The sequence below is a fragment of the Sinohyriopsis cumingii genome, chromosome 1, assembly GCF_028554795.1.
Source record: "Sinohyriopsis cumingii isolate HCF-2022 chromosome 1, ASM2855479v2, whole genome shotgun sequence".
NCBI lineage: Eukaryota > Metazoa > Mollusca > Bivalvia > Unionida > Unionidae > Sinohyriopsis > Sinohyriopsis cumingii.
In genome coordinates, this window is record NC_142961.1 from 153,641,124 (window position 1) to 153,656,296 (window position 15,173).

The 15,173-nt window shown below is 35.8% G+C and overlaps 1 protein-coding gene across 1 annotated transcript in view; it reads right to left on the reverse strand.

Annotated features, from left to right (window-relative positions):
• The window catches only part of LOC149808183 (ADP-ribosylation factor GTPase-activating protein 1-like), a 133,377-nt gene that overhangs the window by 50,862 nt on the left and 67,342 nt on the right, over positions 1–15,173 (reverse strand). Inside the window, exon 8 of the mRNA XM_089974360.1 lies at positions 9,398–9,487. Coding sequence (XP_089830486.1) covers positions 9,398–9,487 — 90 coding nt within the window. The remainder of the gene's footprint in view (positions 1–9,397; positions 9,488–15,173) is intronic.

Genomic DNA, 15,173 nt, shown 5'->3' on the forward strand with positions numbered 1-15,173 from the left:
AATGAGCAAAACAGCTTAACTTATTCCAAGCATTAGCAGCCTCATTCTGGATGTTGAAATCATTTCAGCTATGGCTATCAGTACTAACTTGTTTTCAGCTGCTTTGATCTGTACATTTTAAAACAATGGTTGCAACACAACACAGATTTAAAGTCTGTACAAACAATGGCTGCTACATATCACAGATTCAAAGTGTGAACAAACAATGGTTTCGATACAACACATATTTAAAGTCTGTACAAACTGGTTGCTACACATCACAGATTTAAAGCCTGTATAAACAATGGTTGCTACACATCAAAGATTTAAAGTCTGTACAAACAATGGTTGCTACACAACACAGATTTAAAGTCTGTACAAACAATGGTTGCTACACAACACAGATTTAAAGTCTGTACAAACTGGTTGCTACACATCACAGATTTAAAGCCTGTACAAACAATGGTTGCTACACATCACAGATTTAAAGCCTGTACAAACAATGGTTGCTACACATCACATATTTAAAGCCTGTACAAACAATGGTTGCTACACAACACAGATTTAAAGTCTGTACAAACTGGCTGCTACATATCACAGATTTAAAGTGTGCACAAATGATGGTTGCTACACATCACAGATTTAAAGCCTGTACAAACAATGGTTGCTACACAACACAGATTTGAAGTCTGTACAAACTGGCTGCTACATATCACAGATTTAAAGTGTGCACAAATGATGGTTGTGACACAACACAGATTTAAAGTCTGTACAAACTGGTTGCAACACATCACAGATTTAAAGTCTGTAGAAACAATGGTTGAGACACATCAGATTTAGTCTGTACAAACAATGGTTGCTACACAACACAGATTTAAAGTCTGTACAAACTGGTTGCTACACAACACAGATTTAGAGTCTGTACAAACTGGTTGCTACACATCACAGATTTAAAGCCTGTACAAACAATGGTTGCAACACAACACAGATTTAAAGCCTGTACAAACAATGGTTGAGACACATCAGATTTAGTCTGTACAAACAATGGTTGGTACACATCACAGATTTAAAGCCTGTACAAACAATGGTAGCAACACAACACAGATTTAAAGCCTGTACAAACAATGGTTGCAACACAACACAGATTTAAATCCTGTACAAACAATGGTTGAGACACATCATATTTAGTTTGTACATACAATGGTTGCTACACAACACAGATTTAAAATCTGCACAAACTGGTTGCTACACATCACAGATTTAAAGCCTGTACAAACAATGGTTGCTACACATCACAGATTTAAAGCCTGTACAAACAATGGTTGCAACACAACATAGATTTAAAGCCTGTACAAACAATGGTTGCAACACAACACAGATTTAAATCCTGTACAAACAATGGCTGAGACACATCATATTTTGTCTGTACATACAATGGTTGCTACGCAACACAGATTTAAAGCCTGTACAAACTGGTTGCTACACATCACAGATTTAAAGCCTGTACAAACAATGGCTGCAACACAACACAGATTTAAAGCCTGTACAAACAATGGTTGCAACACAACACAGATTTAAAGCCTGTACAAACAATGGCTGAGACACATCAGATTTAGTCTGTACAAACAATGGTTGCTACACATCGCAGATTTAAAGCCTGTACAAACAATGGTTGCAACACAACACAGATTTAAAGCCTGTACAAACAATGGTTGCAACACAACACAGATTTAAATCCTGTACAAACAATGGTTGAGACACATCATATTTTGTCTGTACAAACAATGGTTGCAACACAACACAGATTTAAAGTCTGTAAAACAATGGTTGCAACACAACACAGATTTAAAGTCTGTACAAACTGGTTGCAACACAACACTGATTTAAAGTCTGTACAAACTGGTTGCTACACATCACAGATTTAAAGCCTGTACAAACAATGGTTGCTACACATCACAGATTTAAGTCTGTACAAACAATGGTTGCAACACAACACAGATTTAAAGTCTGTACAAACAATGGTTGCTACACAACACAGATTTAAAGTCTGTACAAACTGGTTGCTACACAACACAGATTTAAAGTCTGTACAAACTGGTTGCAACACAACACAGATTTAAAGTCTGAACAAACTGGTTGCTACACATCACAGATTTAAAGCCTGTACAAACAATGGTTGCTACACATCACAGATTTAAAGTCTGTACAAACTGGTTGCAACACAACACAGATTTAGTCTGTACAAACTGGTTGCAACACAGCACAGATTTAAAGTCTGTGCAAACTGGTTGCTACACATCACAAATTTAAAGCCTGTACAAACGGGTTGCTACACATCACAGATTTAAAGCCTGTACAAACAATGGTTGCAACACAACACAGATTTAAAGCCTGTACAAAAAATGGTTGCAACACAACACATATTTAAAGCCTGTACAAACAATGGTTGAGACACATCAGATTTAGTCTGTACAAACAATGGTTGCTACACATCACATATTTAAAGCCTGTACAAACAATGGTTGCTACACAACACAGATTTAAAGTCTGTACAAACTGGCTGCTACATATCACAGATTTAAAGTGTGCACAAATGATGGTTGCTACACATCACAGATTTAAAGCCTGTACAAACAATGGTTGCTACACAACACAGATTTGAAGTCTGTACAAACTGGCTGCTACATATCACAGATTTAAAGTGTGCACAAATGATGGTTGTGACACAACACATATTTAAAGTCTGTACAAACTGGTTGCAACACATCACAGATTTAAAGTCTGTAGAAACAATGGTTGAGACACATCAGATTTAGTCTGTACAAACAATGGTTGCTACACAACACAGATTTAAAGTCTGTACAAACTGGTTGCTACACAACACAGATTTAGAGTCTGTACAAACTGGTTGCTACACATCACAGATTTAAAGCCTGTACAAACAATGGTTGCAACACAACACAGATTTAAAGCCTGTACAAACAATGGTTGCAACACAACACAGATTTAAGGCCTGTACAAACAATGGTTGAGACACATCAGATTTAGTCTGTACAAACAATGGTTGGTACACATCACAGATTTAAAGCCTGTACAAACAATGGTAGCAACACAACACAGATTTAAAGCCTGTACAAACAATGGTTGCAACACAACACAGATTTAAATCCTGTACAAACAATGGTTGAGACACATCATATTTAGTCTGTACATACAATGGTTGCTACACAACACAGATTTAAAATCTGCACAAACTGGTTGATACACATCACAGATTTAAAGCCTGTACAAACAATGGTTGCTACACATCACAGATTTAAAGCCTGTACAAACAATGGTTGCAATACAACATAGATTTAAAGCCTGTACAAACAATGGTTGCAACACAACACAGATTTAAATCCTGTACAAACAATGGCTGAGACACATCATATTTTGTCTGTACATACAATGGTTGCTACGCAACACAGATTTAAAGCCTGTACAAACTGGTTGCTACACATCACAGATTTAAAGCCTGTACAAACAATGGTTGCAACACAACACAGATTTAAATCCTGTACAAACAATGGTTGAGACACATCATATTTTGTCTGTACAAACAATGGTTGCAACACAACACAGATTTAAAGTCTGTAAAACAATGGTTGCAACACAACACAGATTTAAAGTCTGTACAATCTGGTTGCAACACAACACTGATTTAAAGTCTGTACAAACTGGTTGCTACACATCACAGATTTAAAGCCTGTACAAACAATGGTTGCTACACATCACAGATTTAAGTCTGTACAAACAATGGTTGCAACACAACACAGATTTAAAGTCTGTACAAACAATGGTTGCTACACAACACAGATTTAAAGTCTGTACAAACTGGTTGCTACACAACACAGATTTAAAGTCTGTACAAACTGGTTGCAACACAACACAGATTTAAAGTCTGAACAAACTGGTTGCTACACATCACAGATTTAAAGCCTGTACAAACAATGGTTGCTACACATCACAGATTTAAAGTCTGTACAAACTGGTTGCAACACAACACAGATTTAGTCTGTACAAACTGGTTGCAACACAGCACAGATTTAAAGTCTGTGCAAACTGGTTGCTACACATCACAAATTTAAAGCCTGTACAAACGGGTTGCTACACATCACAGATTTAAAGCCTGTACAAACAATGGTTGCAACACAACACAGATTTAAAGCCTGTACAAAAAATGGTTGCAACACAACACATATTTAAAGCCTGTACAAACAATGGTTGAGACACATCAGATTTAGTCTGTACAAACAATGGTTGCTACACATCACAGATTTAAAGCCTGTACAAACAATGGTTGCAACACAACACAGATTTAAAGTCTGTACAAACTGGTTGCAACACAACACAGATTTAAAGCCTGTACAAACAATGGTTGAGACACATCATATTTAGTCTGTACATAAAATGGTTGCTACACAACACAGATTTAAAGCCTGTACAAAATGGTTGCTACACATCACAGATTTAAAGCCTGTACAAACAATGGTTGCAACACAACACAGATTTAAAGCCTGTACAAACAATGGTTGCAACACAACACAGATTTAAGGCCTGTACAAACAATGGTTGAGACACATCAGATTTAGTCTGTACAAACAATGGTTGCTACACATGACAGATTTAAAGCCTGTACAAACAATGGTTGCAACACAACACAGATTTAAAGCCTGTACAAACAATGGTTGCAACACAACACAGATTTAAATCCTGTACAAACAATGGTTGAGACATATCATATTTAGTCTGTACAAACAATGGTTGCAACACAACACAGATTTAAAGTCTGTAAAACAATGGTTGCAACACAACACAGATTTAAAGTCTGTACAAACTGGTTGCTACACAACACAGATTTAAAGTCTGTACAAACTGGTTGCAACACATCACAGATTTAAAGTCTGTACAAACTGGTTGCTACACATCACAGATTTAAAGCCTGTACAAACAATGGTTGCTACACATCACAGATTTAAAGTCTGTACAAACAATGGTTGCAACACAACACAGATTTAAAGTCTGTAAAACAATGGTTGCAACACAGCATAGATTTAAAGTCTGTAAAAACTGGTTGCTACACAACACAGATTTAAAGTCTGTACAAACTGGTTGCAACACAACACAGATTTAAAGTCTGAACAAACTGGTTGCTACACATCATAGATTTAAAGCCTGTACAAACAATGGTTGCTACACATCACAGATTTAAAGTCTGTACAAACTGGTTGCAACACAACACAGATTTAGTCTGTACAAACTGGTTGCTACACATCACAGATTTAAAGCCTGTACAAACAATGGTTGCTACACATCACATATTTAAAGCCTGTACAAACAATGGTTGCTACACAACACAGATTTAGTCTGTACAAACTGGTTGCAACACAACACAGATTTAAAGTCTGTGCAAACTGGTTGCTACACAACACAGATTTAAAGCCTGTACAAACAATGGTTGCTACACATCACAGATTTAAAGTCTGTACAAACAATGGTTGCAACACAACACAGATTTAAAGTCTGCAGAAACAATGGCTGCAACACAACACAGCTTTAAAGTCTGTACAAACTGGTTGCTACACAACACAGATTTAAAGTCTGTACAAACTGGTTGCAACACAACACATTTAAAGTCTGTACAAACTGGTTGCTACACATCACAGATTTAAAGCCTGTACAAACAATGGTTGCTACACATCACAGATTTAAAGTCTGTACAAACAATGGTTGCATACGCATCACAGATTTAAAGCCTTGGCAATGATCCTTCTGTGGAAACAATAAGACCCCTTTTCCAATCCATTAATTTAGCTACTGACAAAAATATAATTTTCCAAAAAAAACTACAAAATATGACAACACTGGAGGGGGAGGGTGTCTTATCATAGGAAATTGTTATCTTAAAAGTCAGCCAAAAAGCTGTCAATGATTATGTCTGGGCTTATCATCAAGAACAGGCTATTCTGATAAATTGCTGGAGGAGATACTGTTGCAATGGTTGGATAAATGTGCTTGTATTTGTAATAAATCATTCAACTTGATGTCTGTTATTAAACAGATAGATAAACAAGGGCTGGATAAATTAGTCTAGACTGTACTGATCTGCCCACACATTCTTAAAAGTCTTTTTAAGCATGTAACTGATTGTAAGCACAGTCTCAAAACTTGTACAGTCTATAACTTTAATAAGAATAAAGCTAAAATCATTGAAGTTTCAGATTTTTGTTACCTTATGTTCCCCATCTAGACTGTCAAATTTCCATTAATAGGTGCCTCCTAAGTATCACATCAGATTTTTTAATTTTGAGTTTCTTGTCTCAGAAAGTTTTGAAAATATGTGGCCTGCTGTCACATAATACACAGTCATATTTTAGTCTACACTGTTATGTATATGATTTGGTGCAAACCATAGACCCCCATCTGCCAGCACATTAAGGCATGACATATTAAGAGTTTGGACTTTCTCAGTTTTGTGCACATTATACAGAGTAGATATGGCTTGTAGACCCCGATGACAGATGAGAAGAAAATACAATTACAGTATGTAGACCCAGATGGCTGATAACAATTACAGTATGTAGACCCCATGACAGATGAGAAGAAAATACAATTACAGTATGTAGACCCAGATGGCTGATAACAATTACAGTATGTAGACACTGATGATAGATGACAAGTCAATTGCAGTATGTAGACCCAGATGGCTGATGACAAGACAATTACAGTATGTAGACAATGATGATAGATGACAAGACAATTACAGTATGTAGACCCAGATCACTGATGACAAGACAATTATAGTATGTAGACCCTGATGACAGATGACAAGACAATTACAGTATGTAGACCCTGATGACAGATGACAAGGCAATTACAGTATGTAGACCCTGATGACAGATGACAAGACAATCACAGTATGTAGACCCTGATGACAGATGACAAGACAATTACAGTATGTAGACCCAGATAGCTTATGACAAAACGATTGCAGTATGCAGACCCTGATGTCTAATGACAAGACGATTGCAGTATGCAGACCCTGATGACAGATGACAAGACAATCACAGTGTGTAGACCCAGATGACAGATGGCAAAACAATTACAGTATGTAGACCCAGATAGCTGATGACAAAATGATTGCAGTATGCAGACCCTGATGTCTGATGACAAGACTATTGCAGTATGTAGACCCTGATGGCTGATGACAAAGCTATTGCAGCATGCAGACCCTTTTGTCTGATGACAAGACTATTGCAGTATGTAGACCCAGATGGCTGATGACCCAGGTGATCGCTGTTCAAAGACAATTACAGTATCTAGATCCAGATGGCTGATGACAAGTCTACAGTATGTAGACAATGATGATAGATGACAAGACAATTACAGTATGTAGACCCAGATCACTGATGACAAGACAATTACAGTATGTAGACCCTGATGACAGATGACAAGACAATTACAGTATGTAGACCCTGATGACAGATGACAAGACAATTACAGTATATAGACCCTGATGACAGATGACAAGACAATCACAGTATGTAGACCCTGATGACAGATGACAAGACAATTACAGTATGTAGACCCAGATAGCTGATGACAAAACGATTGCAGTATGCAGACCCTGATGTCTGATGACAAGACGATTGCAGTATGCAGACCCTAATGTCTGATGACAAGACAATTACAGTATGTAGACCCTGATGACAGACGACAAGACAATTACAATATGTAGATCCTGATGACAGATGACAAGACAATCACAGTATGTAGACCCTGATGACAGATGACAAAACAATTACAGTATGTAGACCCAGATAGCTGATGACAAAATGATTGCAGTATGCAGACCCTGATGTCTGATGACAAGACTATTGCAGTATGTAGACCCTGATGGCTGATGACAAAGCTATTGCAGCATGCAGACCCTTTTGTCTGATGACAAGACTATTGCAGTATGTAGACCCAGATGGCTGATGACCAGATAATTTGAGTATCTAGACCAAGATGACAGATGACAAGACAGGGCAACTAATTATGTAGACCCAGGTGATCGCTGTTCAAAGACAATTACAGTATCTAGATCCAGATGGCTGATGACAAGACAAGGTAAATACAGTATGTAGACCCAGATGACAGATGAAAAACCAAGGCAACTATACTATGTAGACCCAGATGACAGATGACAAGACAAGCCAACTACATTATGTATACCCTGATGACAGGTAACAAGGCAATGACAGTATGTAGACCTAGATGACAGAACGGTAACTGTATTATATAGACCCAGATGACAGATAACCAAGAAGGCTGATGACAAGACAAGGTAAATACTGTATGCAGACCCAGAAGGCAAGACACGGCAACTATGTTAGGTAGACCCATATGACAAAGGACAAGACAAAGCAGCTACATTATGTAGACACAGATGACAGATGACAAGACATGGTAAAGACATTATGCAGAGCCAGATGAAAGCTCAAAAGATAAGGTAAATACAGTATGTTGATCCAGATGGTAGATAACAGGACAATGACAGTATCTGGACCTAGAAAACAAATGATAGGACAATGACAGTAAGATGACCCTGATCACAGGACAATAACAGTACGATGACCCTGATCACAGGACAATGACAGTATTTGGACATAGAAAACAAATGATAGGACAATGACAGTAAGATGACCCTGATCACAGGACAATAACAGTACGATGACCCTGATCACAGGACAATGACAGTATTTGGACATAGAAAACAAATGATAGGACAATGACAGTAAGATGACCCTGATCACTGGACAATGACAATATGCAGACCCAAATGGCAAGACAAGACAGAATTAAGACCCAGATGATGGGACCATGACAGTATGTAGACCCAGATGACAGATGACAGGACAGCAACAGTAAGCAGACCCAGATGACACACAACAAGACACGGTAAATATAGTAAATAGACCCAGATGACAAATGACAAGCTCAATGCAGTACACAGACACAAATGGCAGACAAAACTGTAAATGCATTATGTAGACTCAGATTGCAGATGACATGATAATGACAGAATGCGTCAAAAGTCACATGTGCCCTTGACATACAGTACGAACTCTGTCTGATATTTTGTTTTCCTTATTTAAGAACTTCACCCTGAATGGAAATCAGGTCAGGATTTCCAAGAATGTATATACAATTGCTTTTTTCAACAAACACATTAATGAAAAAATTATGTGAGCTGGTGAAAATGCAATTTCATTTTAGTGAATACATCAAGATTCAAGTTTTTTGCGACTATAATAAATAGGAGTTTTGACTAATTAGTTTTTTCACAAATTCTGCTAGACTAATGACTAGCAGATTAAAACCTGATGCAAACCTTGTCCCTTGTTGGCTGGATTACTGATTCATTCACAGTTTGTGACAGCTCCTTTGTCTTCTCTTTGGCAACATGGGCAGCTTGAACAGCCTGCAATGGAGAATGGCATCATTTAATAAACAGGGTTAATGACCTAGAATTAGACATTTTCCCCCTGACAGACATGATAAGGGCCTGACACAGAAAATCATGCAATTTAATATCTCACAGATATCCAAGAGGAGTCTTCCAGACAGAAATCTATACAAAAATATCACAGCACTTCAGACAAGCAAGAACCTTGTGTAAAACTGATAAAGCATTGATTTGCTAAGTGTGTGTGTGTGTGGTTTGGATTGTGTGTGGTTTGGATTTTAACATATCTTTAACAACTTTCAGTTATATGCTACAATGTCTGCAGTGTGACAGTTTATAATGATGTCTAGCACTGAGGCATCATGCTGCATGATGTCCCACCCAGTCACATTATCCTGACACCAGGCCAACCATTCCTAGCACTAACTTCTTAATGCTGAGCTCTAAGCAAGGCAGCTGCTAGTACAGTATATATATATATATATATATATATATATATATATATATATATATATATATATATATATATATATATATATAAAGAAGAGATGTTTGTATGTACAGGTATGTCTGTATATAATGATGAATCTGTGCTCCATTATGTACCTATATTTGTATCAAAAATCAATGTATGTATATATGTAAGGATGTACAGTATATATTTATGCATGTATGAATGTACCAGCATATATGTATGCTACATCAATCCTAGTTATAATGTACCATTTAAGAGGCTGTAAATATATACAATGTAAAAATAACAAAAACTTTCAAGACAATCAAACCTTTCATAGAAATGAAAACACTCACTCAAGACAAAAGGTAAAGCTGCTAAAATTCTTGACAAGGTAAATAAAATAAAGAACAATGGTCCAAAGAGATACAATCCTTGAATAGAGGTTTCATTTTTTTTTTTATAAACTATACATTTTACTTTTGTCCAAGATTTATTCTGGTGGCAAATCATCAACAAACTCCTTCATCAAAATGATGTAATAGTTTTCCTTCCCCAAAAGTTAATATGAATTTATTGATTTGAATGGATATCAATTTTAGAAGTTTTACCAAAAAATTACATCTTTCTTGGTACTTCATGTGTATAATGGGGAAAGGAGCCTTTCATAGACAGATCATTGTTTGGCAAGGTTTTTTTTATTTGAGGCAGACAGCAACAACTGAATCAATGAAAAATTGATGCTAAATGAATAAAGTTCAATTCTGAGTATCTTACTGCTTTCTTAAGAGCTCAACTACCTGTATTAAATATTCCTCAACAAACTGATCCACAAAATACTGTATCATCGAGACAATGATAAAATCAGGCTTAATCAGCTCCATGCTATCTTAAATAGACACGATGTCATTACCTAGTACTGTGTTAATTATCCTCAAATAAAAATAATCCAAGTGAAATACAATATCTTACGTTTACTAAATATTAATAACCAAACCAATAACTTGAAGCATAGAACCATCCTTGACATGTGTTTTTGTGCCAAGAAAACCATTACTGAGTTTTGTCAATTTTTAAAACTATGTGTTTGAAGCTATCACCAAAGATACAAACAGCTACTTTCATTTATTGGGGTTCACAAATCAAGCTGGTAAAAACAAATAGAAACCAAAAATTAACCAAACTAACAATCCATGAGTAGAACCTTTTTTCCATCTCATTTCATTTAAATGACAGAATCAACATTTGTAAAAAACAATTTTTCATAACTTTTACTTATCATTATGAACCAAGGATGTCCTCTCATACCAGTATATCCTCTATTTTATGTTTTGTATTCATCTATTTCCAGACTGGTTATAATAGTTTCTTTTTCATAATTATTATGTGGGAGTCCTTATGCACCAGGCAACATGTACTTCCTGCCAATTAATAAGCAATATCAGTTTCAGTCCACATGGGACTTGTTTTACTATGAGCAGTTATTGTTTTGGGTTGGGTTTTTTTAGCTCTTTAATCCTATCCAATTTCCAGACTGTCTCCTTGTCTTTTTCTTTTAATTATGCACTGCTGGGAGAATCCATGTTGTTCAGGTAACCATTCTCCAGTTTGATCATTCAGTTATTGTTTAAAATAATCTCATAAGACCAAAATCTGATCCCATAGTTTGTGCACAAACATAATTTTTTTTATTATTGGCACAGGTATTGACTGCAAACAAAAGGTTGGTGTTTGCAAGCACTAACAAGTGTGTTATCAGCAATAATCAGCACAACTGACCCAAAAAAATGTTAGAAAGGTAAATATTAATAATGCTTCTATTAACCAAGTTTGTGATGCCGATATGATGAAATCTCAGCATACTTAATCTTTTTAGGAATTTTTTGGAATAAAATTTCAATGAGAGAAAATCCACATGACCATTTTTGGAAACAACAATTTCAAAAATTGTCGTAATGAATTCTACATGGGCAATTTAAAAACTTAACTTTTTTCAAAGAAGTTTTACAACTAGCTGTGTAAAATTTCTTTTTGTACATGTATCATTGTAGTTTGAATGCAAAAAAAAAAGGAAGAAAATGAGTAACTTTTAATGCATCTCAAAAACAAACTAAAGTATGCTGAGAGAAAACATAGTTTAAAATGACTGCAGTTTCCTGATCCACATTTAAGTGGAGACGGGGAATAATGTTGTTGCCCACTGTGTACCAGTCTCAGTCCATCTGTCCATTCATGATGGAAGTTTATAATTGATTCTCCTCCCACACCACTTGGAGGATTTCAATAAACTTTGAATTATTGCAACATATAAATTATTCCAAATTACTCTTGAAAGTTCAAATCAGTCACCCATCAGATACTGTTTACTCCAATATTTACTGAACAAAAGAGACAGCAAAGAAAAATGTGGTATATGACCAAAGAGAAAAATTTAAAACTGCCATTAACACTTTAAATGACTTTGGAACATTTCTACCAAAATGTGGACAGAATAAGCTATACAAAAAAAAACCAAAATACATTTTGGTATTTAAACACTTCAAGAAAGATTGCAGAACAATGGGGTATAAACATCCACAGATGAAAACACGGATGTCTCTCAAGTTACTGATGTAGTTGTTGAAACATTGCCAAAATTAAGCTTAGGACAGAAAATAAATGACACTTTTAGCAAACTTTCTGATATTCCACTTTTATCTGAAAAATTTGTTGATCATACATTAAAATACCCTAACTACATTACAAATAGAATGTGTGTAAAGCACTGAATCTTTTTGAGGATTTAACTTCACCAGAACAAGTCAAGTTAGTCTGACACCTCAGCAAATATATCTGACATAGTCTGACACCTCAGTGAATATATCTGACATAGTCTGACACCTCAGTGAATATATTTGACATAGACTGACACCTCAGTGAATATATCTGACATAGTCTGACACCTCACTGAATTTTTTTGACATAGTCTGACACCTCACTGAATATATTTGCCTCTGCACATGATCTTAGTGACAAACTTACGATTAATTCCATAAAGCACTGACAATGTGTCCCAAAAGGAAGCAACAAACCTTTCCAACAATTTCCAACCAAAACAACCATAACTAGTGAAACAAAAAATTCAAAAAATTCAGTGTGGAAGAAAAAACAAGTAAATCAGAAGTAATACTGTTGAAGATGGTGGGAAAGATGAAGAACCTGTTTTTGACATTTGTTTAACGAATAAATTCTTCAGGAGGCTGCTAAGTGGTGGATAGTTATAACCTTATGATGAATCAGAATTAAAAGCTGTTGAAAATGGTGAGAAAGCTGAAGAACTTCAAGTGGTTCAAAATTATTCAAGGCAGGCTGACACCTCAGTCAATACATTTGTTGTTGTTGATGTTGTGGGTTTAATGTCATTTTTCAGCACATGATAGGCTATACACGGAACTAGAATAACTGGTGGAGAAAGAACCTTGAAATGCTTTCAACCAATTTCCATCTTAAAATCACATAACTACTGAAGAAAAGAAATTAGTGTGGCATTTCTGTTGTTGAAAATGGTGGGAAAGATGATGAAGCAATTTCTGATATTTGGAAAAGGAATAAAATCTGCACTCTTCCGGACATATGGTAAATGTAAGATAGTGAATAACAATGATGACTAATGACAACTGTTGCAACCCAAACAACTCTTAACAATAATCCCTCGTAGTGACTAATACTCTCCTAGGCTAAAAGAATTTACAGGAAATCAAGAAAACACTATTTCATCTTTTCAACTGCTGAAGTGTTGAAACCATCTCTGACATTCTTCAGAGATGGCAGGATTTTCAAATTAGATGCTGTGGTGCACATATTGTATGTCAACTTGTCACCATTTTCATTTTGGACAAAGAAGACATCATTAAAAGTCTTGGTGAAAATAAATATGTCATAATAATCATCCATTCATGGGAAGTAGTGACAACAATACTTTTGCGACAGTTATCATGGAAGCTATACTGAATGTATGAGTGGCACTATTTCATTTAGGACCAAGTAGAAAACATAAGAAGTCAATTGGTGAAAACCCAATGCAGATATAGCCATCCATTTGGAGAGGAATAGAGAGAACAGTATTTCCAAGATATGGCTTTTCATTCACCAGGAGTTGCAAAAACAAGATTTTCATGATGGCTGCTGTGGTGGCAATATTGGACAACCATTTTCATTTAAGACCACCTGGACATCATAAAACCTCTTCTGGTGAAAACCACATTTCAATATGACTTTCTGTTCAAGAGTTGTAAAAACAATATTTTTAAGATGGCTGTCATAATGGCCATACTGAATGTTAGATTGGCACCATCAAACATTTGGGACATACTGTTATGATGTAACCATCCATTTAGGAGGAATAGCAATGAAAAGATTTTCAATATGGCTGCATGGTGGCCATATTGTTCATCAAGTCAGAACCATTTTCACCTAGGGCCAAGTACACATCATAAGAAATCTTTTAGTGAAACACCCATGTTGATATGACCATCTATTTAAGAGGAGTAGCAATAACAAGAATTTCAAGATGGCTGCCATGGTGGACATATTTGATTTCTGACTGGCAAATATTTTCATTTAGGGCCAACTATACATCATAAAAAGTCTTTAAGACATACCTCATGACCATCCACTCAGGAGCAACAGCAATAACATTTTCAAGATGGCCACTGTGACGGCCATACTAGATGTTTGAGCGGCACCATTTTCATTTAAGACCAACTAGACCATGAGATGAATGTGTGTGTAAAGTTTCAAGGCAATCCTAGCTGAAGTTTAGGAGGAGTAGAACTTTGTGCTAATGGACAATGGATGACAGACCAGCAGAGCTAAGAAAAAATCAGTTTAAATTAAGAGGATTCCAGTATTCAGACATGATTTTGGTCTTCCATAAAAAAAAAGCTGAACAAATTTTAAGTGGGGTTTGGGGGTATTCCCCCAATGGGGTTTTGAGGGTCCAGGGGACATTTTACACTCATAAAAAACTGATCATTAAATAAACCAAAATAATCATTTGAAAAACTAATAAACTTACCAAAATGTTCAACTTGACTTCAATAATTTCACAGTATTTATAGTCACGTGAATGTGTTCTCCAATACTATTGATGCTGAAGTTATTTCATGTACATGTCAGTGTTTACATCGTAATTAAGTCAAAATAATTTGTCACTTTGTACAGCATATATATTATACTACTCTCATTTCATAACAAATCTGTAAAATA